An 18,363-nucleotide genomic window follows, 5' to 3' on the forward strand; every position below is an offset into this window, starting at 1 on the left:
ACCATGCAGGGAAATGCAAACACACACACACACATTACCTGCAGGATTGTTTCAAAATGTTAATGCCATACAACAAAAAGTTTAAAGCTTATATATTTTATTTGGTTATTTTTCTCATTGAAAATAACTAATTATATAATAAACTAGAGGTCGTCGAGTGGTCGAAAACTCAACCAAAAATATGCAATGTTCAGACTTTCTTCCATTTGTTTAGATTTTGTGTTTATATTGTGTTGTTATTTCGTCACCAGCATGGCAACACATAAGGTCCATGTAAATTGGATACAACAACCAATTCCGTAATATTCTACAGATAAGGGGCCATACACATATTACGTAACGCACTTATGGGGGGGAGGGGGTATGGTATAGCGTTACGCTGCGTTATGTGGAGCAGGGGAGAGGGGTTTGGCTCAATATTACGTAACACGAATATTCCTCTTTAAAAATTCAAAAATAATCAAAATGATATCTAAATAAGTTAGTTATATTAATAAGATACGTCCACGTATCTTTTATTCTTCATTATTAGTATCACGTCTTTTTTGTTTGTATCAATTTTGATTTTATTATAAAAAGATTACTAAAACAAAAGTAATTACAAGTCTAATGTATTTAAATTCATATTTCACTAGTAAAATTATACTTAAGCTGTTATTAAAGTCTACTACAGTGGAACCTTTATAAGAAGACTCTCAATAACAAGTAGCCCTTGATAACAAGTGTCATTTTCAAATACCCATGATTTGATATTGCCCTTAAATGCATGTTATTGCAAACCTATATAAGGAGTCAACCTTGATAAGTCATATTTCATCATCCCCATGAGGGTCTTCTTATCAAGGTTCTACTGTACAATCAAGTTATGTAACGCAAGGGGGGTGAGGGAGGGTTTGCTCAAGCGTTACATTGAAGAGGGGGGGGGGGTTTAATTGTTGAAAATTGTGCGTTACGTAATATGTGTATTGCCTCTAAGGCCTCGGTGAACACACAATGAAATGGCCGTAACGGCCTTAAGCTTACAAGTGATATGAACCTCACCCGTAAATACTGAGCTCACACTGAAGCAATAAAACCTGAGTCGGGTAGGGGCGCGCCTCGGTTGTCTGGTGCTAGTTTTGTGGGGTCGGATCCATGCCTTGTGCAATCAAAGTGTTAACCAACAATTCTATTGACTTTTAGAAACCTTAATACAAAAATAACACATTGGTACTGGATGATATAGCCCTTATCGATACTTAAAAAAAAAACCAAAAATAGCTTATCCTTTATAGGAAAATTCTAATGAAGCTAAACAAATTTGAATTACAGTAATAGACACTAGCAGACAACCCGTCCTTCGTACGGGGTTAACGTATAAGTGTAAGATGCTTTTTGCAGTTATACTCGTGCTTTGCGTTTGCATTGGGATAGGACACGGTTTAAAAAAATTGTGTTCATTTAACTTAAGGTATGCTATAGTATAGCACATCTACCATAACCATAATGTTCTACCACTGCCCTTAAACAAAAAGTGAAATTCTCATTTTCACAGCTTTTTGTTGATAGTTGGTTCAAATTAGATGTTGTCATAAATGAAAAAAAAAATAATAGTGCTTCACCTTGTTGGTAAACCTTTATAACTTTTTAATGCTATATCATAGAACCAACTTGAGTAGTTAAAACAGCTGAAAAAATGCTTTTATTCCTTTTAAATATGAATACTCATAAGGTTAACATGGGAAACTCCAGAGCCACTGGGGCGGAGCCCGAAGGATTTTTGAGATAAGAATGCGTCTGTATGTTAATCGGGAATGTGAGCTATTACCGCACCAAATTTCAGCCCAATCCAACCAGTATTTTTCGCTTTTACCTGTCACAAACATCCATCCATCCATCCAAACTTTCTCACTATATTAGTAGGATTATAAAACGCTAAGACAAGTTTAAAATATCCTGCAGGTAATACTGATACTATTTTTTAAATAGATTTAACAAGCACCAAGTATATATTTTACAATGGTACTTACCTGTAGGAAGAATTTTGTCTTATACACTCCTTTAAAGAGTGAAGAGAATCTATGATCTATTAATCACCTAATACAGAATATATGTAGAAAGAAATTAGGTAATGCTTTTATAATTTTTCAAATATAAATAACATTAGTTGTACGCATTATCATTGAACTAATAATCAAAAATTATACTATAGAGCTCTCAGATTTTTTGGCAAATAATAATGGGGTCAAATTAGATTCACTAGCTTATTGATAAAAAAAAAATAAACGTTATAAAATGCTGGAATTGAAAAATTCAACAGGCAGGCTATGCTGCCACATTCAAACAACAAGCAATTTTTATACAAAAAATTCACAACATTAAACATGTCAACAAAACGTGCATATTAAAAAAAGTTGAGCAAAAATATGAAGCAGGATGGTATTTTGTATCACAGCCATTGTCTATGGATTAAATTATTGTTGTAAGTTAAAAAAAAGAAACTGTTACACCTGTGTGCTAAATTCAACTCTTGTGTACATTAAACTCTTAAAGCCAAAAGCAAACATTCAGACTGCACAATAAGCGGATAAGCGAAGCGGTTTGTGTTAGTTGAGGATGACCACTTCGGCTTCCCGCTTTACCTGTTTTGGTTTTGGACTCAACAGATCAGCCTCCCTCGTTAGTGAGTCCCGGGAGTCACCAACATCCTGGAACAACATCAACAGTGACTTATCAAATTCAGTCTCAGATTTCTATCTTAAATTTGTTTAACACAATTTGGATAAGAATGTTGTACTCATACTTGGATAATTTGTTATTGTTCTATTATAATGTTAAATTTTTTATTTGATTGTTTGAAATATTAACTGTGAAGGAGCTTGCAAAGTTTCTTTTTGATGATAGGCTACCCTTACTTTAGATTGTTCATGTGCTACGGGTCATTTTATGGTGCAAAGCTATTTATTTAAGAACACTGGATCAATGTAAAATTATAAAATATTTGGAGAAAAAATCTGCAGACAAGTTTTCTTCTTTAGTTTTGGAAGCCAGTTGTATCCATTTAGTTTGTAAAAAACCTTATATATAATTCTGTAAGACAACATTTTTACCTGAAAATTGTGGACGTGGTAATGGTAAGTCGCAAAAAAGTGGGAGGGGTCTTAAATTAAAGGTCTTGACCTCAGGGAAAAATATCAGAATTCCCATAAAGAGTCCAGAAAACGAGATATAACGTAAAATGTTCTGCATAAGAATAGCATTAGAAGCCAGTTACTGCTGATCGTGATTTATCATCAAGCCAGTACGCAATGTTAACATTTGGATTGCTTATTTGCCAGTCAATTCTGCAATGTACTATATAAAACCGGGGATGACATTACCTATAATAATAAAGACTTTTTAGTTACGTTATAGAACGTGGAAATAAATTATTTTACGTACTGTAATTTGTGTTTTTTTAACTTTTAACATGAAATAACCACATTGAATATAGTATATTTCGTACCTAGGGCCGAAAATGAGGTTTTGCCGGCTCGAGATAGTTTTTAAGTTCGAGACGAAGTCGAGAACTTAAATCAATCGAGAGCTGCAAAACCATTTCGGTCCGTGGTTCGAACGCTATTTTTCACCACACTATTTCCTATTACCACTATTCACCACTATAATAATGCACACTGATAGTCAACACAACTACAACTTTAAGGTTATGTGAAGAAATAATTTGAGGAATCAGCAAAAATAAAAATAAATAGTTGCTAGGCAACAGAGACAATAACACTATTGCAATGCTATGGATTTTGATTGTATATTTAAAATGCATTCGTGTTTTAAGTAAGTAAGCGGACAGCTGATTTTGCGGCCCCGGCCTGTAAAAACCTGCTCGGTCCCCAAATTACGATGACAGCTGGCATGACCAGCAAAACGTAACTTTCAGCCACCAATTAACGTATGTAATACAGCCAAAAACATCATAGTGTGGTGAAAAATAATTAACGATTCAAGATTGGAAAACTTCTGCTTTGTTTTTATTTCAAAACATATGTTCTAGATTTATTCTACACTTTCTTTAATTTAAATTTGAGATTTATTGTAGTAACCCAGTAACCTTGTTATAAAAATCAGGGTCTACCTTGCATGAAATGGGGTAGTAGGTTTCTTTTTTTTATGTTGTTTGTAATAGTACCGAGTTGCTAAATCCAAATTTTCGACCTCGGCGACCTTCCGGATCACCTCCAAAAAGCTTAAAAATCGGCAGAATTACGCACTATTTTTACGTTTGTCCGATTTTGACCCTAAAGCATCACTTTTTCATCAAGAACAACCATAATCATTTTTAAAGTATATTAAATTACCTATCATATAAGACCATAATGGTTATTACAGGCCTAATAGTTTTCAAGATATGACTCCGCAAACAACGGCTAAAATTACCAAATTTTGAATTTTTTTTAAGTTTGGCTAACGTTAACCCTTAAGCATAACTTTATCGTTATTTTTCATTAAAACAACCATAATTACTTTGAAACTGCATTAAATTACTCACAATTTAAGACCAAAATGGTGATTATAGGCCTAACACATTGAGAGATATGCCTCTTCAAGGTTTATAAAATCTTCCATAAATGTTTGTATTTTAAGATTCAACTTTCAATTTATTCAATTTGGTCAAGTTTTATAAATGAACCATAACAATAAATAAACAAATTTATTTCATTTCAAGTAGGTACAGATTGTGTTATAACAATTTATTTTTAAATTAATTTAAAATAGTAATTTAAAATTAATTTATTATAAATTGAAATAAATCTATTGTATCTATCTACATAAACACACACGTACATTGTTACAATAATTGGTTCTCGGACAGGCCTGTGACGAACGGTATTCATTTTTACGTAGTTTTGATTTTAAATTAAACTGTTTACAACATAGAAATACCTAATAATGGCTTAAATACTATGATTTTGAATACAGATATGGCTTCTGTAATAGCATAAAGAAAGTATAAAAGGATTACAATCATATTTTTTCCAAATAAACCCCATTTAAGGGGTCAAAAACATTACGTAAATTAATTAATTTGGCCTAACACATTTTGTGTCTTAAACTTTGAAATGCTTAAAATTGGCTTAAATATTATAATTTTTAATACAATTATGGTTTTTTTTTAATTGCATAAAAAGTGTATAAAATGAATACAACTAAAAGGTATACAAATAAAGCTCATTTAATAGGTGAAAAACATTACGTAACAGATTTTGCGTAACAGATTTTCTGATTTCAACTTTAAAATGGTAAAAAAGCGTAAATTTAATAATTTTGAATAGGATAATGGTATTATAAATTACACAAAGAGTATAAATGGAATACAATTCTAACTTAAACAAAAAATCATATTTAATGAGTGCAAAACATCACGTAAACAAAATACTCAAATTATTTTTGCTAACATTTTACTTTATTTGTTTATTTCCTTGCAGTTCATATTTTTTAACGCTTGAAAATGCTTTATTACTGAAGGACTATATACTTAATGGTATAGAACCAATTTAGACTATAAAAAGTCAATAGTTTGCTTCATAATTCAAAAACAAAGTCAGATTTACAAGAATTTAAGCGAGTTTTGTTGTGCAAACCATACATTATTTGTTAATATTTTTCAAATTATTCACGATTGACTTTTTAAAACCTCATATATCAAAAGAGTACTAGTTGGAGCAAGGTAAGAAACTAAAAAATACCAATAAAAACCTATGGTTTACGCAAGAATTAAGTTTTAACATAGGAAAGAGCTAAAGACCACCCACAGTGCCAAGGGGACTATGGACACCTGTGGTCACTATTACCACAGAAAACGTACTACTATAACCCAGAATGCCAACCGCATGGTAAAAAGCATTAAGTGTTTTGAGAGAGCTTTGCCTGTCAATCGGTAGGCAGCGCCACCAGCGTTGCTATGCTATTGCTATTGTTGGCTGCCTACGGATTGACAGGCAAAGCTCTCTCAAACCGCTTAATGCTTTTTACCATGCAGTTGGCATTCTGGGTTATAGTAGTACGTTTTCTGTGCTATTACCTACAAACAACCATGATATGACTCATGATGACATATAGTTTTTTTTGTCAGATATTGTAGATATTTGAATCATATACATCCTGCAGTTAATCCCATAGTGATGGGTTGAAGCGTTCAAAAGTTATAGGACTTTGAAATTTCAAATTGAGACAACTTTTTTCACCCAAAAAATCATATTATTGGTCTTAATTTCAATTAAATTCTCGAAATTTGTTACAATTTGTCCTCTTGATTTAATGCTTAAAGGTAAAGCATACCTAAAGGTTGTTTAATCTTATTCCTTACCAAGAAATTGTGAAAATTCATAGGCATGCAGGCAGGCAGATCCAGTGTAAGAGTTCCTTATCAGGTTCATGTAAGGATACCTATACCCATGTCCTTCTAGTGTCAGTGCTGTAGTTTGAACAAGTTGGTCCTTCCCCCCACTACTGCTCAATTCATACAGCACAGACAGGACAGGAGGTCCTGAGGAATGCCAGTAAATCCTGGCATAAAAGAAGTAATATATTGCATGGCAGAACGACAGCAAAGTTGAAACCTTTTTTCACTGTTGCATCTTCATTCTTTATATCAATTCCTCTTGATAGTACTGTATAAACATTTTAATTACAATAGATTTCTTCCATAAAAAACGCATAATATGTTGTTGAAATGAAATAAATTTGTTTATATTCTTATTATGGTTCTTTTATAAAATTTGATCAAATTGAACAACTTGAATCTTAAAATACAAACATTTATGGAAGATTTTATGAACCTTGAAGAGGCATATCTCTCAATGTGTTAGGCCTATAATTACCGTTTTGGTCTTAAATTGTGAGTAATTTAATGCAGTTTCAAAGTAATTATGGTTGTTTTAATGAAAAATAACGATAACGTTATGCTTTAGGGTTAACGTTAGCCAAACTTAAAAAAAATTCAAAATTTGGTAATTTTAGCCGTTGTTTGCGGAGTCATATCTTGAAAACTATTAGGCCTGTAATAACCATTTTGGTCTTATATGATAGGTAATTTAATATACTTTAAAAATGATTATGGTTGTTCTTGATGAAAAAGTGATGCTTCAGGGTCAAAATCGGACAAACATAAAAATAGTGCGTAATTCTGCCGATTTTTAAGCTTTTTGGAGGTGATCCGGAAGGTCGCCGAGGTCGAAAATTTGGATTTAGCAACTCGGTACTATTACAAACAACATAAAAAAAAGAAACCTACTACCCCATTTCATGCAAGGTAAAATGCGTTAGGTTACTGGATTATAGTGTTTAATCAACTTCCAAAATTCCAATCAGGGAAGTTTTTTTTTTTATCACCATTAAGCACAAGACCAAAGCTACCTTAATAAACCAGTAGACTATTTATTCACAAACAATTATATGTTTGCTGCCTTTAGGCTGTGGTTTCCTAGACGCGTAATAGATGCGCTGCGTGTGCGCATCTAAGACGCAGCTCACCTGTCTTATGGAGTTTCGTTTAAGTGGTTTCCAAGGCTGCGTATCTAGTGCGCGCGCATCTAATACGCGCGCACCAATAGCTGCGTATTTGACCGACTGCTTTCAGAGCAGTCAAATCTGAGTTACGCTGCGTTTTAGACATGTCTTGTGCAATGGATTCGGAAGTAAATGTTGTACAGAAGGCAAAATTCTGCAACAACGACGGAAAATTGATTGAATTTGTCTCTTCTAATGACATATTATGGAAGTACTTTGTTCATACAATTAAAATGTTATAGTATTATATTTCATATCATTCGTTATGTAGTGTTAATTTCCCCATAATGTGTAATTTTAATATTCAATTCCCTTGTTACATGTTCCCTACAATTAATTAATTTGTCCTAACATATTTTCTTATTGTTTTTATTAGTAAATAAACCTAATCTTGACAAATATTCTTTTCAAGTCAGCACAACACCAACTCCCAAATATAAGAGCCCCCATAATTATTTTAAGAACTCCTGAACATCTTAGTAATAAGCCTATACTGTATTAATTACTATCATTGTACCCAAACTTCTTACGGGGTTGGCGTATACGTATAAAATGCTTATTGCAGTTATACTTGTAAAAGGTATTTTCATCGATTCGGTAAATCCCGAATAGGTAAATATAATAACAGTAAAAGCAAAGTTGGATAGGGTAAATTAAGATTTATTGTTTACATTTTAAATTGACATGTTTGCTTTAACAGTACAGTTAAAAGATCCACGAGGGCCACGTACAGTTCCTAATCATGTACTTTTTACTGCTTACGCTTCTTAAAAGCTTTTAATACCAAAATATCCATGTAATTATCTAAATCATCATATAACATCATAGTAGCCACTAGTTATCTCTCCCTTGACCTACGCACCAACCGTGTGTATTGTACGCAGTCTAGGAAACCACTCACGGCAGCTGCGTTTTTGGACCTTGATAAAAGACGCAGCGCATCTAAACCGCTGCGCATCTATTACGCGTCTAGGAAACCACAGCCTTAGCAGAGTTAAACCTATGTAGTGATTCAAATGATTTTGATTGAAAATAACATCAACAAAGGCAAACAAAGACAAACAACAAACTGTTTTTTAGACAAAAGATATGGCGTACAGGGATATCTATTCTGACACATGGATAATGTATTTCTTAGTTTGTTTAGATATTACAAAAAGGTTGAATAAGTTTGAGTTTGTAATTTTGAGCTTTTTAGGGATTTTTGTCCCTACAAGCCACTAGTTAGTACTTAATTATGGATGGTTGTCTCCATAGATCTCCCGTTGCAGCCAAGCGAGCAGACCAATGTTGTGTTGTTTACTTTATCTACTGATATTCAAGCCAGTTCCCACCTCTATGCCTCAGTAGTGTCGTCATAGTTGGTGAAAAAGATGAAAGGGAAATCAACACTACTACCAAGTACGGATTGTTTTCTATAATTAGCTTTCTTTGTGAAAAAAGTCAACCACATTTGAAATTCATAGCCAGTTGTCAGTTAATCAGGAAAAAAGTTTCAATAATCTATGTACTCTACAATCAATTGATGGGGGAATTCTTAACACTTACCTGAGAGGGAGAGCTAGCATTACTAAAGGAAAGTTGAGAATCTGTATCATCTGTATCAAGTTTTTCAGAGTCAAAAGAAGAAGACACTCGGCCACAACTGCTTGTTCTCCTGTACATATGTCTGTAAAATTGAACACATATAATCCAAGATTATCTTCTACTAGCCTATAAGAAAAAAAACATGTCCCTTATAATTTTAGATTTTAATCTTCAGACAATTTTGGATTTATATCTGGACCTTCATTTATTTAAACTTAAACTCAATTTAAATCACTGTCATCTTCAAACGGTGTGATGGTTGATTTTATTTACAGGGAATAAATTATTAAGGGGGAATAATTGTGATATTTTAAAGGAGACATTTTAGTGTAAATCAAATCTGGCAAATGAAAATTTGCTTAGTCTGCAGGTTTGCTGCGGCGGGGTATTTAATTGAATTTGTTTATAACAGATACGCTTTAAAAAAAAGATCCTGGATAAAAAATAGTTTATTTTAGTCATAAACAAAACTACACAGATCATCTAACTCCATCTACACTCACTTTGCAATCATATTCAACTAAAAATACACGCACAAAGTACGTTGTCTACTCACAATGAGGAGTTGTATCTCATCAGTTCCGTGCGCTCCTGTAGCAGCTGTGTTTGCCGAGCTTGTAGAGCCTCCACCTGGTAGGGAGCCGACCCTGCAGTCAGCAGGTCCTCTACGCTGTGCAACTCATCGCCTATCTGCTCTAGCCTCTCCTACAAAATCCAACAAATATCTAATCTATTTGAAAATATTATATTGCTAAATCAAATTAAAAATAAACATTTATACATTTAGGTTTGGTCAAAAACCTTACCAACCTTTTCCTAAGTGGACATGCATTATAGCCGTGGATCAAAAGCTCTCTTCATTCAACAAGATGGTTGTCTGCAGATAGATAAGAATATATTGAAATAAAGAAGTGTTTTGGGGCCAGGGGGGGCTATGATAAAAGGCTAAATAAGTACTGTAACGTATCAAAAACTTTAATCTGCCTTTCTTAAACTGTATCGATTTTTTATATTTTTTATTTTGTCATAATCTGTCTCAGGAATGGGTTCTTTGCCATGTGACTGATTTTATCCTAACTGTAGAATGTGTGAGATGTGAGATATAATGTAAGTGTTATTTGGTCGCAGCACTCTTAAAAAGGTGCCAGATTACTACCAAGTGTGCGTGCTTGTTAGTGTTAAGCCGCAGCCAGCGGTCTGCCGGGGCCTGACAAATGCTTTGTGTGTATTTAATATTTATAATTTCTTATCCTACTTACTTGTCTTAATTACCTTATCTTATTATTATTTAAAATGAGTACACCTTTGGGGACTGTTCTTTTTCTTTTATTTCCTTTTCAGAAATTGATTAATACAATTATTATTTTATTTATTTTGACCGCCAGACAAATGGTATAAACCCGCAGCGGCTGACTAACTGAAGAGTGAGTGAGTTTTAGGATTGAGACATGCACTAATAATATCTTGTATATATGTAAATATTGTATATGCGTTAATAGCCTATGATTGCTCGCACAAAGATATTGAAGGAGTTAGTATATCTACGTACGGGGTCACTGAATGTGCCGATTTCAGGGATACATCAAACAAGACCATGCATTTCATACAAGTATTGAACATAAAGAAACACGAGCAGCTGGAATATAAGCATTGCACAGTAACGAGAAGCAGCTTGATTTACAAATCCGGGTAAATACCACTTGTCTGGAGGTCAGACAGAAAGAAACAAAAATAAGAATTCTAAAAATTCATTTGTGAATAGAAAATAAAAGAAAAAGGTCAGTCCTCACTGTGTACTCATTTGAAATATTAATTAGATAGGTAAGGTAATTGAGATAAGTAGGATAGAAATTTTAAAGAAATTACACACAAAAGCATTTGTCAGGCCCCTGCAGACCGCTGGCGCTGGGGCTAAACACTAACACTCACGCACATTCGGTAGTTGTCTGGCACCTTTTGACTGTAATTTAGTTGAGTTTATCAGTTTATGTGAGAATAATCTGGTTAACCAACAAATCGTTCTAGAGGTAGCTAAACTTAAACAAAAATACCCAAGGAATTTCGCTCCTTGACAAGGCCCCTAAACAATAAAATTCAAAAATTTGTTTTTAAATACAAACAATAATTTAACTAAATTACCTTGTTATTTAATCGCTTGTATCTTAAACCTATCCCTTTACATAATAGAACCTCATCTAAAAGAGTGAATCCAGTGGTAGATCAACTAACCCAAACCAAAGTGAAATCCAAGGTCACCCTGTTCTGATGAACTGGTCATAGAGGCGTACCACTGTTACACTTCTTAGCTTAAAAAGGTTACCTAACCTACTATCATCACAGCAGCTCCTGTCGCCTGAGCCTATCTGACTCCTCAGTAAAGTCAGTGGGAGACTGAGGCAGATCCAACCTATCACAGTTGATATCATTATAGAAGTTCATACCTGTCGCCTGAGCCTGTCTGACTCCTCAGTAAAGTCAGTGGGAGACTGAGGCAGTTCTAACCTATCACAGTTGATATCATTATAAAAGTTCATACCTGTCGCCTGAGTCTGGCTGACTCCTCAGTGAGGTCAGTGGGAGACTGAGGCAGATCTAACCTATCACAGTTGATATCATTATAGAAGTTCATACCTGTCGCCTGAGTCTGGCTGACTCCTCAGTAAAGTCAGTGGGAGACTGAGGCAGATCTAACCTATCACAGTTGATATCATTATAGAAGTTCATACCTGTCGCCTGAGTCTGGCTGACTCCTCAGTAAAGTCAGTGGGAGACTGAGGCAGATTCAACCAATCACAGTTGATATCATTATAGAAGTTCATACCTGTCGCCTGAGCCTGTCTGACTCCTCAGTAAAGTCAGTGGGAGACTGAGGCAGATCTAACCTATCACAGTTGATATCATTATAAAAGTTCATACCTGTCGCCTGAGTCTGGCTGACTCCTCAGTGAGGTCAGTGGGAGACTGAGGCAGATCTAACCTATCACAGTTGATATCATTATAGAAGTTCATACCTGTCGCCTGAGTCTGGCTGACTCCTCAGTAAAGTCAGTGGGAGACTGAGGCAGATCTAACCTATCACAGTTGATATCATTATAGAAGTTCATACCTGTCGCCTGAGTCTGGCTGACTCCTCAGTAAAGTCAGTGGGAGACTGAGGCAGATTCAACCAATCACAGTTGATATCATTATAGAAGTTCATACCTGTCGCCTGAGCCTGTCTGACTCCTCAGTAAAGTCAGTGGGAGACTGAGGCAGATCTAACCTATCACAGTTGATATCATTATAGAAGTTCATACCTGTCGCCTGAGTCTGGCTGACTCCTCAGTAAAGTCAGTGGGAGACTGAGACAGATCTAACCTATCACAGTTGATATCATTATAGAAGTTCATACCTGTCGCCTGAGTCTGGCTGACTCCTCAGTGAGGTCAGTGGGAGACTGAGGCAGATCTAACCTATCACAGTTGATATCATTATAGAAGTTCATACCTGTCGCCTGAGTCTGGCTGACTCCTCAGTGAGGTCAGTGGGAGACTGAGGCAGATCTAACCTATCACAGTTGATATCATTATAGAAGTTCATACCTGTCGCCTGAGTCTGGCTGACTCCTCAGTGAGGTCAGTGGGAGACTGAGGCAGATCTAACCTATCACAGTTGATATCATTATAGAAGTTCATACCTGTCGCCTGAGCCTGTCTGACTCCTCAGTAAAGTCAGTGGGAGACTGAGGCAGATCTAACCTATCACAGTTGATATCATTATAGAAGTTCATACCTGTCGCCTGAGCCTGTCTGACTCCTCAGTAAAGTCAGTGGGAGACTGAGGCATATCTAACCTATCACAGTTGATATCATTATAGAAGTTCATACCTGTCGCCTGAGCCTGTCTGACTCCTCAGTAAAGTCAGTGGGAGACTGAGGCAGATCTAACCTATCACAGTTGATATCATTATAGAAGTTCATACCTGTCGCCTGAGCCTGTCTGACTCCCCAGTAAAGTCAGTGGGAGACTGAGGCAGATCTAACCTATCACAGTTGATATCATTATAGAAGTTCATACCTGTCGCCTGAGCCTGTCTGACTCCTCAGTAAAGTCAGTGGGAGACTGAGGCAGATCTAACCTATCACAGTTGATATCATTATAGAAGTTCATACCTGTCGCCTGAGCCTGTCTGACTCCTCAGTAAAGTCAGTGGGAGACTGAGGCAGATCTAACCTATCACAGTTGATATCATTATAGAAGTTCATACCTGTCGCCTGAGCCTGTCTGACTCCTCAGTAAAATCAGTGGGAGACTGAGGCAGATCCAACCTATCACAGTTGATATCATTATAGAAGTTCATACCTGTCGCCTGAGTCTGGCTAACTCCTCAGTGAGGTCAGTGGGAGACTGAGGCAGATCTAACCTATCACAGTTGATATCATTATAGAAGTTCATACCTGTCGCCTGAGCCTGTCTGACTCCTCAGTAAAGTCAGTGGGAGACTGAGGCAGATCTAACCTATCACAGTTGATATCATTATAGAAGTTCATACCTGTCGCCTGAGTCTGGCTGACTCCTCAGTGAGGTCAGTGGGAGACTGAGGCAGATCTAACCTATCACAGTTGATATCATTATAGAAGTTCATACCCGTCGCCTGAGTCTGGCTGACTCCTCAGTGAGGTCAGTGGGAGACTGAGGCAGATCTAACCTATCACAGTTGATATCATTATAGAAGTTCATACCTGTCGCCTGAGTCTGGCTGACTCCTCAGTGAGGTCAGTGGGAGACTGAGGCAGATCTAACCTATCACAGTTGATATCATTATAGAAGTTCATACCTGTCGCCTGAGTCTGGCTGACTCCTCAGTGAGGTCAGTGGGAGACTGAGGCAGATCTAACCTATCACAGTTGATATCATTATAGAAGTTCATACCTGTCGCCTGAGTCTGGCTGACTCCTCAGTGAGGTCAGTGGGAGACTGAGGCAGATCTAACCTATCACAGTTGATATCATTATAGAAGTTCATACCTGTCGCCTGAGTCTGGCTGACTCCTCTGTGAGGTCAGTGGGAGACTGAGGTGGATCTAGCCTCGGTCTCTTGCTGCCGTTTTCTCCATTACTGTAGCCCAACATTGATCTCGAACTGTGACTAACAGTGTATGCTCTGAAACATTACAAATCTATACAGTGCTTGTCAAGAACAATGTCAGGGGTTTAAATTTTTATGCAGCTAGATTGAATAGAATTGAAAGTTGTGCTTAACGAATTTACAAATCTGTTAGCTCTAGGAGGATAGCACAATCTGTCCTTATATGTTTTAACATTGATTATATATCTTCTATCAGTAAAAAAAAGTGCTGGAGCAGGTGGAGAGGATTTCACGGAAAATGAGCTGAAGGTGCGTTTTGCACAGCTGAAGGACAGAAAAGTGCCAGGATATATGATGGAATCATGATTGAAGTTGTCAAGAGGATGTTTAGAAGAATCAAAGGTACACTGTGGGATCTGAACATCAAAAAGTTAAAAGGAGGTAGGTTCCTTATGAATTTCTCATGAAAGAAAGGAATATTGAATGCTTTTTTGAAGAGTGAAATTAAGAATGCGAGCAAGGTAAAGTACCCTCCTCCAAAAGTGACCTGCCTTCCCATGTTAAGAAAGCTAGACATACTATTTACTGTGAAAAGGATCAAAGAGTGGATGGAATGGGAAAAAAGAACAAATCATCTACAATATGGATGTGTTGGGTGGGCACAGAATGTGCCTGGAAAGATCAAGATTGAAGCTGACAGCAGGAAGAGAAGTCCAAAGTTTTTCAGGAAAGAGGCTTGGCCTGGTGAATAGTCTCTGACTTTGTTGGAAATGGGAACGCTGGGCTACAGCCAAACACCTGTAGGAGGATGTTCTGGCTCAGGACCTAAGAACTGTCTTCTCTCCGTCTTTCACCTCACTAAAACGCCTTACAAACATGTTTATAATAAAAGATAAATACCCCCCCGCTCACCAAATTTTCATTAACCTGCTAGAATTTTCACTAGAATATTCTCTTAAAATTGTCAAATTTATTTTCCATTTAAATATAACATTAGTTTTAATGAGCAGGCATACTTAAGTTTGCTGCTATAGAAAGGGTAATAAAGTTTGTTTTTTAGTAAAATGTTATTAGCTTAGTAGTATAGTAAATAAAATTGGCAAGTTTGATCCAAATATTTCCATAAACAAGTTAACTATACAGTTTACTTATTATCCATAAAACTAACATGGGAATTTTGAATTCAATTATTTACAAAATGGTTTATAAAGAGTAATAAAACTTGTGTTATCACTCATGTGGCTGTCCTCACTTGGAATGTCCCTTAGAGTAGTGGTAACCAGAGTCCCTGACAACTTGTCTGGCCAGAGGGAATAGCTCGTCTCTTCTCATGAGCAAGGCAGGGACAAGTCTGCAGATCTGGGCAGCTGCTTCATTTACAGACACCTGCAACAATACATACTCTCACTCCTTACTTCCATGAGCTAAACTATTGTAACAACCTTTAAAAAATATTTGGAAGTCATTACTTTATTATTTTTAATGTTTATTCTCCTAAATGTAAAGTTTTAATATCATTTGTTTTCTTTGCATTTTTGTTTGTTTACTTGGCAGGGTCCTGTGTGTCTGAGTGGCTCATGGAAAATACTAAATTGAAATCAGAAAAAAAATTAGGGCTATGGAAAATGTAAATAAACATAAAATTGGTAATATTATCTGTTTTTCAAGAAAACTTTACAATGGTTTTTCAAAATGCATCAGAATAAAGGTGTAATAAAGAAGGCAAAGGCAGTAGGTAGTACCCTCCTCAGTCCTCATAACAGCTAGTAGGAATAGTAATGGTGTGATATAATTTTAGTATTAGTTAATCCAAGGCTATACTATAAAGTAAAGTACTTATACACAACACTATAAAATATACAATGTATATTAAATACATAATATTCAATGTAGTTGTTATTCCAACCTAAAATATTAAATATAAATCATGAAATAACAAATTTGAAAAATACTGAACCTTCAGGTGTAATTGTATACATAAATTCAAATATTAAGAAAAATGTGTTAAACATTAATTAGGCATACAGAGCTAGCAACCATTAGTCAGTCACACCTCCCATTGCTTTAGAGTTATTAAATTTTCTGTACTCAAATGTTTTCCTAACACATATTGATCGATCACACCATAAAAAGATATATTACCTGTTAGCGAATTTCCTTATAGGGAAGTAGCTATTATCGTAGGTCTCATGGTAAGACCTAGGCCCGGGACCGATTGACTTTTTCATTTTGATGTCCCCAGAGGCCAAAAAAACGATTCGTTCAAATTTTTATATATGTATGTATATATATATATATAGATCTATATACAGGGTGTCCATAAAAAACGTTTCAGGACTTTGGGAAATGAATCCCCATACTAAAAGGAAGAAAAAGGTTTATGGGAAGGTATGTCCGAAAATGCATATTAACCCAGATATCCGCCATTTTGTTTTTATACAAAAATATTTTTAACTGTGAAGTTTTTTATCCGATGATTATGAAATTTAGTAAACATGTTAACATAAACAATACCTATAATAGAAAAAATAACAAAGTTGATCCGATTGTAAATTTCAAAATGGCGGCCGTTTAATTTTTTCTAACTTAAATAACTCAAAAACGGCTAATTCTATGAAAAAAAGTCAAGAATACTTTTTTTGCATTTTTAATTTTCTATTAAACAATACCAAGATCAAAAAGATCGGACAAAAGATAACTGAAATATAAGGTTTTTTGTGTAAAAATAAGGCAAAAAATAAGGGTTCCCCGACTAACTTTGCCTTATTTTTACACAAAAAACCTTATATTTCAGTTATCTTTTGTCCGATCTTTTTGATCTTGGTATCGTTTGATAGGAAATTAAAAATGCTAAAAAAAAATATTCTTGACATTTTTTCGTAGAATTAGCCGTTTTTGAGTTATTTAAGTTATAAAAATTCAAACGGCCGCCATTTTGAAATTTACAATCGGAACAACTTTAAAATTTTTTCTATTATAGGTCTTGTGTATGTTAACATGTTTACCAAATTTCATAATCATCGGATAAAAAACTTCACAGATAAAAATATGTTTGTATAAAAAACAAAATGGCGGATATCTGGGTTAATATGCATTTTCGGACATACCTTCCCATAAACTTTTTTCTTCCTTTTAGTATGGGGATTCATTTCCCAAAGTCCTGAAACGTTTTTTATGGACACCCTGTATATATACAGGGTGATTGATATAAGTGTGCCAGCCGTTTTATTCGAAAACCATAAGAGATATCAAAAAAAGTTAAATGGTAAGTGCATTGGATTTTTTATTTTAAAAATTGTAGTCAAGTCGGAAAAATATTTTTAGCCGCCATTTTTCCAATATAGCCGTCAACTTTGATTTTTCTTATGGAACACCCTGTATTTCATAATGTATTCCAGTAGAAAATGTAATTTTAAGCCGATTTTATTCTTGTGATTTTTTTCATAAACCTAACCGTTTTAAAGATAATAATGGTTAAAGTTGTGAAATTTTGAATAGTTTTTGAATAAAACAGCTGGCATGCTTGCTTAGGCCTTTATCGAAACTCTTTCTTATGCCTATTTTTTAAAACTTTAAACATTATTATCTTTGAAACGGTTAGGTTTATGAAAAAAATCCCAAGAATAAAATCGTATTAAAATTACATTTTCTACCGTAATACATCATAAAATACAGGGTGTTCCGTAAGAAAAATCAAAGTTGGCGGCCATATTGGAAAAATGGCGGCTAAAATAATTTTTTTGACTTGACTAAAAATTTAAAAATAAAAAATCCAAGGCACTTACCATTTAACTTTTTTTATATCTCTTATAGTTTTAGAATAAAACGGCTGGCACACTTATATCAATCACCCTGTATATACCGGGTGTCCAAAACCACCTGTACACCCCTTTCAAAACGATGGAAACCTTTTCTTACAAACAAAAAATAATACAGAACTAGCTAAATTGGGCACGGTCTACTAAATAGTGATAATTTCAAATCCAAAATCACACCGGAAGTGGCTTTTTCAGACCGGAAGTTGACTTTTTTAAATGTAAACTACCAATTTTTATTACAGAATCGGATTCTACGTTGAAAAATACTTAACTTTTGTCTAAAACATTTTTTGAAAAAAACTTGTTTTCTACCTCTAATCCCCCATTAAAGTCAATAATTTTTGGTCAT

At 35.0% G+C, this 18,363-nt stretch overlaps 1 protein-coding gene across 1 annotated transcript in view; it reads right to left on the reverse strand.

Moving 5' to 3' along the window:
• The window catches only part of LOC128984102 (NGFI-A-binding protein homolog), a 101,645-nt gene that overhangs the window by 8,518 nt on the left and 74,764 nt on the right, over positions 1 to 18,363 (reverse strand). Inside the window, exons 7-11 of the mRNA XM_054403387.1 lie at positions 15,449 to 15,582; positions 14,136 to 14,271; positions 9,686 to 9,834; positions 9,091 to 9,211; positions 2,622 to 2,687 (exon numbers count right to left, since the gene is read on the reverse strand). Coding sequence (XP_054259362.1) covers positions 2,622 to 2,687; positions 9,091 to 9,211; positions 9,686 to 9,834; positions 14,136 to 14,271; positions 15,449 to 15,582 — 606 coding nt within the window. The remainder of the gene's footprint in view (positions 1 to 2,621; positions 2,688 to 9,090; positions 9,212 to 9,685; positions 9,835 to 14,135; positions 14,272 to 15,448; positions 15,583 to 18,363) is intronic.

This window comes from Macrosteles quadrilineatus, unplaced genomic scaffold (genome assembly GCF_028750875.1).
Source record: "Macrosteles quadrilineatus isolate MER2022 unplaced genomic scaffold, UCM_ALF_1.0 Scaffold_1__1_contigs__length_201487025, whole genome shotgun sequence".
NCBI lineage: Eukaryota > Metazoa > Arthropoda > Insecta > Hemiptera > Cicadellidae > Macrosteles > Macrosteles quadrilineatus.